Source organism: Canis aureus, chromosome 10 (genome assembly GCF_053574225.1).
Source record: "Canis aureus isolate CA01 chromosome 10, VMU_Caureus_v.1.0, whole genome shotgun sequence".
Lineage (NCBI taxonomy): Eukaryota > Metazoa > Chordata > Mammalia > Carnivora > Canidae > Canis > Canis aureus.
Window position 1 is genome coordinate 42,917,295 of NC_135620.1, and position 10,575 is coordinate 42,927,869.

The 10,575-nt window shown below is 40.5% G+C and overlaps 1 protein-coding gene across 2 annotated transcripts in view; it reads left to right on the forward strand.

Annotated features, from left to right (window-relative positions):
- The window catches only part of MTAP (methylthioadenosine phosphorylase), a 58,562-nt gene extending 52,280 nt beyond the window's left edge, over positions 1-6,282 (forward strand). For both annotated transcript variants that reach the window (XM_077912136.1, XM_077912137.1), the window contains exons 7-8: positions 2,854-2,976; positions 5,339-6,282. In XM_077912136.1, the coding sequence (XP_077768262.1) occupies positions 2,854-2,976; positions 5,339-5,377 (162 nt within the window). In that variant the 3' untranslated portion in view covers positions 5,378-6,282. The remainder of the gene's footprint in view (positions 1-2,853; positions 2,977-5,338) is intronic.
- The last annotated feature ends 4,293 nt before the right edge of the window (positions 6,283-10,575 follow it).

Consider the following 10,575-nt stretch of genomic DNA (forward strand, 5'->3'; position numbering starts at 1 on the left):
CACGGGTAGCTATTATGAGCACACTTATGGGAGGTGACGTCTTCTCCAAGATGACCCTTCCCACCATCTCAGAGATGCTTGTTGTGCTGTCCATTTTCATGTAAAACCGTAAGATATCCATCTGTCAGTCCATCTATGTATTTGGAATTTGGGTTGTACTTGAACACAGGTTCTTTGTTTTGCATGGATACCTTGTCCTGATTCCTCAGTGTAATTAACCACTGCACTACTAAGGTATTTTGTGTGTAAGAAACTTCCAGATCCTGACACAGCATAATCTCTAACTTGGCAGCTCTGGTCACCTAAGGGACACGCTCAGCCTTATGGATGTTAAGAAGCTTCTTCCAATTAGCAGGAGGCTCCAGCCTCTGCCACACCCTAAGAGCAGGTTGCTTCCTGCCTCTGGCTTTCTGCTCAGTCTAGTAATATTTGCCTCCTGCAGATCAAATGGTGCTTTCCTTTACTACATGAGGTTTGGAAAGAAGTCAGTTGGAGCCACTTGAGTTGAAAGCAGAGAAGCTAAGCTGTGTGTAAGTGGTAAGGCACGAAGGCAGATAATGCTAAATGCCACAAGAAAAGCACAGACGGAGATCACATCATCACCCAGCCATGTGTGTCATTGAGCTTTAAACCAGATGTGCGGCCTGGTGTGGTGCAAAGATTTGAGTTGCCTACACCCACCTTCAAATTCCTGTTGCTCCATTTACTTGTGAGACTGGACAAGTTCTCTAATCCATCTACTCCTGTGTGGGATGGAGCCAGAGGTGAGGGGTGGAGGTTTTTCACTTACACTTCTAACCTTGCAGGATTTCTGGGAGAATTAAACCAAATGTAGAGTAGCTGCTATAGTGCCAGCTCCTAAGAGAGGGTGGTTATCACCAGGCAGCTATGATGGAGAGAGGTGGTGCAGAAATGTTTGAGAAGAAAACTTGTTTTTTAGGCTGGACATTAAGCAGAGGGTTAGATTTTACTGTGAAGAGGTTAGTAGAATGGGCATTTTGGATGGAGCCCAACAGCAGAAACAAAGAGAAAAGAGAGGTCAGAGTCCAAAGAAGTCAATATCAGTCAAAAGAAGGAGTGCCTCAGTCAGTTCAGTGTCTACCTTCAGCTCAGGTCATGACCTCGGGGTCGTGGGATCAAGCCCTGCATTGGGAGCTCCCTGTTCATCAGGGAGTCTGCTTCTCCTTCTGCTCCCTACCCCCCACTCATGCTCTCTCTCTCTTGCTCTCAAATAAAGTCTTAAAAAAATACATCAATCAAAGGAAAAACAGTAAATATAAGGTAAATCTCTTGGATGCTTCATGAGCCTGCACTGGAAGACTCTGCTTAAAACTTGCTTCTGCAGGTACTTGGCAACACCCATTCACTGCTTTGAATTCCCACAGTGATGGAACTCCCATTGGCTACAGTGCTTGTCATTTTTTTCTAAATACATTTCCGTGTTTGTGGGATGGGTCTGGAGTTTATAAAAACTCTAAGAAATAGAAAGATGTAATCTTTGTGCGCTTGAACCCCAGATTCCCTCTAAGTATAATGAGGTGTGACAAGTACTCTACCTCTGATAGCCATCTTACATTCACAACTTTTTTTCAACGTTTTTATGGAAGCAATTTTGGTGATATATAGAAGTTGACCATAGTATGAGCTTTTGTAAATCAACATCCCGCTTCAATTGTAAATGTATCAGCTTAGGGCCAAATCATATTTCATCTGGACTCTGATCCATAATTTTATCCATAACACCTAACATAACCACATTATCATTATCACATCCCAGTGGTAATTCCTTAATATTTCAAAGCACAGTTCACATTTCTAGTTATCCCAAATATCACAACTTTTTACCTCCAAGTGTTCTGAAGAGAAACTAGGTCATTTGTCCTGTAGAGTTTCCCACAGGAAACTTTCTGGATCACTGAACTCATCTCCTTGGGGTATGACATCTCCTTTGACAGATTCCTCTGTCCTCTGTATTTCCTTTAAATTGACAGCTGGTTCTAGAGATTTGTTCCAATTCAGGTGTCAAAACTAGTGTTGAGGGGCAGCCTGGGTGGCTCAGCGGTTTAAGCGCCTGTCGTCAGCCCGGGGCGTGATCCTGGGGTCCTGGGATTGAGTCCCATGTCAGGCTCCCTGCATGGATCCTGCTTCTCCCTCTCCCTGCGTCTCTGCCTCTCTCTCTCTCTCTCTCTCTCTCTCTCTCTGTCTCTCTCTCTCTCTATCATGAATAATAATCTTTTAAAAAAATAACTAATAAATAAATCTTTAAAAAAAGTGTTGAATTAATATGATTCCTGTAAGGAAGCTCATTAAAGTGGATTGTTTGTTTTGGGATTTGTTTTTGTCGTTGTTCTGTGATGTTAGCTGTCCATCCATTAATTCATTGGGAGCTAAATACATTTGGGAGCTATATAAATACATTTGGGAGCTCCCAATACATTGGGAGCTATAAAAATGACAATACTCTGATTCCAGCATTTCTCTTTATTAGCTGGAAGACTTCTTGAAAGATAAATGTGCTTATCTTGTGATTGGCTAGCCAGTGTAGCAGCAGTTTTAAGACTGGAATCCATTCTATTGTGGATGTAAGGAGCATTAGCCACATCTTTCCAGACCTGCTAACATATTATACATCTGAGAAAGTTTCTCAAACGTTACATTGAAAACCAGCAGTTTTTTTCAGAGATACCATTGGATTCCTCCACCATCTCCCCTCTGGGACCAAGCCTGCCTTGAAAAGTGCAGAGCTAGTGCCCAGGGGATTGGAATTGGAGTGAACTGACTCTACAGTTCTGTGAACAGCAGTGGAATTATAAAATTGCTAGTAACATTTTCTGCTGTTTTTTTTTTCTCTAGGTTTCAGTGGACCGGGTCTTAAAGACCCTGAAAGAAAATGCCAATAAAGCCAAAAGTTTACTCCTCACTACCATACCTCAGATAGGTTCCATGGAATGGTCAGAAACCCTCCATAACCTGAAGGTAAGTACCCTCAGCCATCTGCAAGCAGACACTTCCATGGACCATCATCTGCCTTACACTAGTCTAGAGGTTCTCTACCAGTTTTCATGCTCTTTCCTACCATACTACCAGTGTGAAATTGAGTAGTTATGGATTTTGGCTAGTAATACAAGACTGCTGAAAGTTGAGGTGGTAAGAGTTTTATTATCTAGTCTGCCAAGTTCTTAACATTGTCATGCTCTACAGGATATTCCTAAGTCATACTACAGAAGGTTGAAGATAGTGCTTGTTCTGTACATGGCTTATATCGCTGACAAAGCTGTTTGCTTTTTGGCAGACCCAGGCAAAGTGTTGGCAGCCTTTAAAGCCAAAACACGAATAGCAATACCAAAACGGTGCCAGGAGTGTACTTAGGATTGATGTTATATCAGACTAAGACAGTGATTAATGATAAACATGGGATGGGTTGTAGATTGGTAGCTTTTCAACTCTAGCATTAGTTCCCAGAATATCATTTAAACTGAGTGCTAAACTCAGAGACCCATGATTTTTATTTGGACATTTTTTGATTCTCTTGATTAACCACACTGGATAAGGAGTTGCCTCAAATTGATTGGATAGTCCCCTATCCAGAGAAAGTAGCTAGCATGGCCTAAGGTGTTGAACATACTGTACTCTTGGGTCTTAAGACAGGTAGTTGAGAGAGGATTTGAAAAGTTGATAAAAGCCCTCCTTACCTGAACTGCTACCACCAAGGAGCCCTAGAATGAGAGTCACAATTTTAGTGTGATGAAGACACCGCATGGTGGTCAGTGATTGACAGCTGCTGGGCACAGAGGAGCCATGATTTATAGCAGATACTGACTGCATGGTTTAAGTGCTCCAGCATAGCCGATTTCAGTCCATCAATCCAAAACCACTGATGGATCCAAAGAGCTGATTCTTGCAAGCTGATACAGCAGGCTACACTACACACCCCTCTAACAAGGTGTCTCTCAGCCCTAAGGACTGGCAAGTCAGGAATATTGGAATTTGTATTCCAGTCTTTCCCACTAGACTTCAAGTGCATAAGAGACAGGAAATACATGTGTTGGTTTCAGCCTTTATACCTAGGAGCTAAATATTCTAAATGACTAAATGATAGCCCCTCTTTCCCCCATGAAGTGTTTCATCATAATTGAAATGGAGACAAACCTTGTTAATAATTACAAAGAAAAGGGAAACAAAAGAATTCTAAGAATTGAGGAAAGTCCGTTTAAACTGGAAACCGAAAAAAATAAAAAAAATAAAAAAAATAAACTGGAAACCGTTATATCTCCCTGGGTGCAGTGCAATAAGAACAGCATGACGTTAGCTTGTCTAAATAAGCACACTATTGATTGTGGGAAATATGACTCATACTTTTTGCTGCTGCTGAGGCTAGTGTCACCTGCAAGACGTGATGGGTTTTATTTTTTTCTTTAGGTTTTTCAACTGACCCCATTTTGACCATAGTCTTTCGAATTTGAATATAATTTCTCAAGGAGTAAAATTTATCATTTCAGCTTCATTTTTAAATAAATCTTAGATGGTAGAAATCCATGTTCTCCTTTCCTTCTGAGAAGTTTCTGAAAGTATGCAATTATAGTGTGTTTCCCTATGTGTGCATTTTTAAAGAGGGTTAATATTTATAGCTTTCATCAGATTCTCAAAGAGTTATACGATCTAAAGAAAGAAAATGAAGCATTTTGCTCTAGGCGAAACTGAGAATCATGGCCTTTGTTGTGACACATTAAGGCACACCCTACTAATAACCCTTTATTCTTGGGGGTATTTTGGGGGTAGTGTGTTCAGTTCTCTGTACACTGAAATGTGTGTCATGCATTCACTCATTTCAGAAACTGTGAGCACCTGCCATATGGCCAGCTGTGGTTTACAAAGGTACATAAGACCTGTGGTGATGAAGATGATCCTCTTATGTTTAGAGATACTGATGTACTAAAATTTCAAGGGTGTTTTCCAGTGGGATAAGGTGAATGACAGAGGTTGATATACATTAATCCAGGCTGGAGGTTAGTGCGTAATACATATCCTAGTGGATATGAAAGAGGGTGGAGATCTGGGAAAACCTGGACAGCCCTCTTGAGATAAACAAAACTCACTTAGCAGGAGAGTGAGGAACTACGAGTTAAGAGCTGTATTGCAAGTTCCACGTCTAGTTGGTTATTTTTAAGTTTTAATGAACATGAGAATTTTCTGAGTTTATTGAAAGTGTGGATACCCTGGGCCCTCAAGTCTCTGAAATCAAAATCTGGTTTTTAATAAGGACTCCTGGTGATTATCCTGATCTTAAGAATCACAACCTATAGCAAGCTTTTATCTGTGCCTGTTTTCTTTCTTTTAGAATATGGCCCAGTTTTCTGTTTTATTACCAAGACATTAAACTAGCATGGCCACCTAGAGGACAAGAAGACTTGCTAATTCCAGTCATTTGGGAAATTTCAGCTTAACTTGGAAAAAACATGGAAAAGACATGCAGCTCTCATGCCCTCGCCTACTAAGGAAGAACATATTAGACCACACGTGCACATACCAGAGATGCCTTCTAGAAGGGTTAGACTGCTTCAGAAAAATGGCCAATGAACATGTGGAAAAATTCTGACATCTGACACTTTAGAAAAAAAAATAAGACCTCATTTACCTTTGTAAATTTGTAATAATAAAGGGTTTCCCATGTTACCAAGGAAATATGAAGAAGAAATGGGAATTCTTAGACTGTTTATTGGTGTGACTATAAATTTCATACAGTCTTTTTGGAGGGCAGTTTGGTAAAATGTATCAAAAGGCTTAAAAATACTTATACTCTTTGTGCTGGTTACCCCACTCCTAGGAATTTATCTTTAAAAAATTATCAGGGATACAAAGAACCGTGTATAAGGAAGGATGTCTAATATAGCATTAGTCATAATAGCAAATATTCAAAAGAATCTTAATATCCCAACAGTCAGAGGTAAATTATGGTATAGTTCTAATTAGATTGTGAAGCAGCCAACTGAAGATCCTGTTTTCACATAATATTTGATGTCCTAAAGAAATGGTTGCTCTATAATATGAAATGAAAAAAGGGTATGTGTACACATTTTACATTGCTAATGTTGTTTTAAAGTTCTACATTAATGTACAAAAAGACCAGAAATGGATATATAATCTTTTGTTAACTGTATTTGGGGTTGGGACACTGAATCATTTTAATTTTCTTTATATTTTTCTGTGTCTTCACATTTTTCTACAATGAATATAACCAAATAATAAAGTCTTAAAAATAAAAAGATCCAGCTCTTGAAAACATACTGGTGTGAAGCAAAGTTTAAGATGGTAATCCTAAGAGGAGTTCTGTTTGAGTTCCATCTTCATTTTGTTAAAAAAAAAAAAAAAAAAAAGGATCAATGATAACTGTATAGTAAGAACGATACTTGGGCTTGCAACAACTTGAGAAAAGTTGGGTGTTTAATCATCACAGAGTAAATAAAATCTTTTTTTGTTTTTTAATAAAATCTTAAAAAAAAAAAATGTTTAAAAAAAATTTAGGGGCAGCCCCGGTGGCGCAGTGGTTTAGCACTGCCTGCAGCCCAAGGTATGATCCTGGAGACCCAGGATCGAGTCCCACGTCGGGTTCCCTGCATGGAGCCTGCTTCTCCCTCTGCCTGTGTCTCTGCCTCTCTCTCTCTCTCTCTGTCTCTATGAATAAATAAAATCTTAAAAAAAAAAAAGTTTAATCCTCACAGTCTGAAACTCTGAGAGATAATAGACATTCTAGTGTGTCAAGTTTTTTTAAAATTAATATTTGGCCTTTGTTTCTACTTTTTATGAGTTGATTATTTTACATGGGTGGGTGGTTTGGATTTTTTCATAAAACAGAAGCTTGCTTCTTACTCTTTTTTGTTGTTTTATAGGAATGTGTTTTGTTTTCTGTCATAAAGATCTTTTTTTCTTCAGAATTACTACTTTTCACTGTGGTCTGTTACTGGGTCTGTTAGTCATATAGCTTGTCTGTTTAAAGAGTGTAAAGTCAGTGTGTTTGTGTCTAAGGAGACTGTCCTCAAGATAATAAGCTGCTAGTTGTAAACAACAAAATAAACCAGTTATCCACCCCTCCCCCCCAGCATTAATATTGAGCTGTTTGGGTTACAAGTGATTATGATTCTCACATTCCCCAATGCAGTGATTCAGCCCTGGCTGGACATTAGTTATACACACATCACATAACAGATCTGAATCCAGGGCTCCCTGTCTCCGTAAACCCTGATCTGCCACTCTGTAATACTATATATATACTTTTCTTTCATTCTTAGTACATATCTGATGATGTCAAGGCAAAAATGTGAGCATTTTGCTGCCTTCAGAAAGCACAGTTCTCCCTCACCAACTTCTAGGGGCACTTTTCTTTCTTTTTTTTTTTTTTTTTTAAGATTTTATGTATTTATTCATGATAGTCACACACAGAGAGAGAGAGAGAGAGAGGCAGAGACACAGGCAGAGGGAGAAGCAGGCTCCATGCAGGGAGCCCGACGTGGGATTCGATCCCGGGTCTCCAGGATCGTGCCCTGGGCCAAAGGCAGGCGCCAAACCGCTGAGCCACCCAGGGATCCCAAGGGGCACTTTTCTTGATTCAGCAGTCTCGAGTAGCAACCTCACTTTCAGACTTCTCACATGGAGTATACTCCTGTTTCATTGCTATTTCCCATCAGCTGCTCCTTATTCAAAACCAACATAATCTTCCTGATTTCTTCGTTCTTGAGGACTTTGCTGACCATTTCTTCCTGGAGTGCTTTTTACTTATGTGATCTTTCACTTTTTCTTTTTTAAGCTAAAAAATTAAGTAAACACGGTGAACAGTTTATTTCAGTTTCCCCAGTGGATTATGGGCATAATGGAAAAGCTGTGGCTTAGTGACCTAGTCCTTTGGGAGAGTGCCAAGTTATTGATAAGTGCATTTGCATCTACTCTTGGTAATGCATCATTTTGCATTGTTTTTCATTGATTCTGTAGATGAACCTGAATGGTTCTATCTGTAGAGTGTTACCTCAAGAAAAGATGGAGGAGCCTGGAATACCAGGGTTATATTTGAGACCTGAAATGTTTTGCAAATTAGCCCCAGTGCATCCTGGAGTTGTTTATAATAAGCAAATGCTTAGGAAAACTTTTGAGATAAAATATTTAAAGGGATGTATGCAGTTAAGGACTTTCCCATCTCCCTATCTGATGAACTTCCATAAAAGGAAAACCTTTGTCTTTTTCACTTAGGATCCTGAGTTCCTTGAACTTAGCACAAGTTCAAGGAATCTTTGTGTAAATGAAAATCTAATCCGGGCAGCCCCGGTGGCTTGGTGGTTTAGCGCTGCCTTCAGCCCAGGGTGTGATCCTGGAGACCCGGGATCAAGTCCTACATCGGGCTCCCTGCATGGAGCCTGCTTCTCCCTCTGCCTGTGTCTCTGCCTCTCTCTCTCTCTCTCTGTCTCTCATGAATAACTAAATAAAAATCTTTGAAAAAAAAGGGAAAAAAAAAGGAAAATCTAATCCTGTCTTTCCTACATCACTCTCAGCTGGTCAAAGACCTCACTCTAGTGGTTGCCCATCTCCATGCTCAAATTTTCCCTCATTGGATCATTTTTCCGAGGGCACAAATATGCTGGTACTTCTCCCAATAAAAAAAAATTCTTGGCTACAATTCAGTGTGGTGTCTGTCTTATTGCTTTGCCTTTTATTGGGATAAAGTCCCCAAAGATCTCTGTCTCCAATTCCTCTTCTTGTTTCTTTAGCTCACTCCAATCCAAATTGTGCCAGTACCCCACTTTCAACATCACCACCATCCTCAAGGTCACCTCCTTACTAAATCTACTGGTGAGTTCTCAGACTTCATCTTTCTTTTCCTATCAGCAGCATTTGATACATTTAATCCCTCCCTCCTCCTTGATAAATATTCTTCACATGTCTTCCGAGGACACCACAATTGGTTTTCCTTCTACCTCAATGGTTGCTATTCAGTCTTTTCTGGTTTTTGCTGTTCTCTCAGATCTTTTAGTGTCACCTGCTCCAGCACTCATTCTTCATTCATTCCTGTTTCCAGCCCCCCTCCCAGATCTCTCCCAGCACTCTCCCATCTCGGTTGTTGGCAGTTTCATCCTTCCAGTCCCTCAGATCAAAAACGTGGAGTTATTCTTAACTCTTCAAAACCTACATTCGCATCAGCAAGATATTTGTTCACTCTACCTACCATCCAAAATATATCCAGGAGGGCAGCCCGGGCGGCTGAAGCGCCGCCTTCAGCCCAGGGCCTGATCCTGGAGACCCGGGATCGAGTCCCGTGTCGGGCTCCCTGCATGGAGCCTGCTTCTCCCTCTGCCTGTGTCTCTGTCTCTCTGTATCTCTCATGAATAGATAAATAAAATCTTTAAAATATATATATATTTATATAGGAAATGTGGCGCGTGGGTGGCTCAGTTGATTAAGTGTCTGCCTTTGGCTCAGATCGTGATCTCTGGGTTGTAGGATCGAGCCCCATGTTTGGCTCCCTGCGCAGTAGGGAGCCTGCTTCTCCCTTTGCCTCTGCTCCTCCCCCACCCACTCTCCCTCAAATAAAATCTTAATATATATATAAAGAAACTGACTTCCTCACATCAGCTACTGCCTCTACCCTGGCCTGAGTCACTCGCCTCTCACCTGGGTGCTGCAATAATCTAACTGGTTCTCCTGCTTCTACTCTAATAGCAACCCAGAAGCTAGAATGATCCTTGTAAAACATGAGTCATTCTTCTGCTCATTTCTCTCAGAATAAGAGCCCAAATCCTCATAGTAGTGCATGAATCCTCATAGGATCTGCACGTATCCCTAATCTCGAAATTCCTGCCATCCTCTGTACCACTGACCATGCTTTTCCTAGAACACACCACGCCCTTTTCAGCCTTTAATGCTAGAGTACTTGCTTTATGTTTCTTCTACCTGGGAAACCTCTCCCAGGTAATCACGTCACTCACTCTATCACCTTCAAACCTCTGCTCAAAAATCACCCCACTGGATCAACCCCAACCATCCTATTTTAATGCAGGGCAGTGATTCTCACTACACATCCCCAGTACTCCTGCCCATTCTCACCTGAATCAACTTTTGTTTTTCCACAAGCTCTTAACACCTCCCAACATACCCTTAATATTTGTGTTTGCTTGCTTGCTATTGTTTGTTGGTATCTTCCACCCCCATTCCCTACAAAATAAAAATTCTGTGAAGGCAGAAATCTTGTTCACTGATATATATCCCAAGTGGCCAGAATGTGGCCTTAGTAAACTTTCAGCCAATACTGTTTTGAATGTACAGCTTCCTACTGATTATCACAATATTTGCAAAGCCCTGCATGTTCTGACATTTCTGGCTTACTCCAGCCTCTTCTCTCTACCTCCAACACCTGATGGCACTCCAGGCCAGCACTGTCCATAGAAAACATAATGCGAGCCAGTATGTAATTTTGAATCTAGAAGCCACATTTTTTAAAATGAAATTGTAATAATATATTAACCTAATTGACCCAAAGTACCATGTCAACCTGTAATCAATATTAAGTCAAAAAATTTTATGCATTCTTTTTCA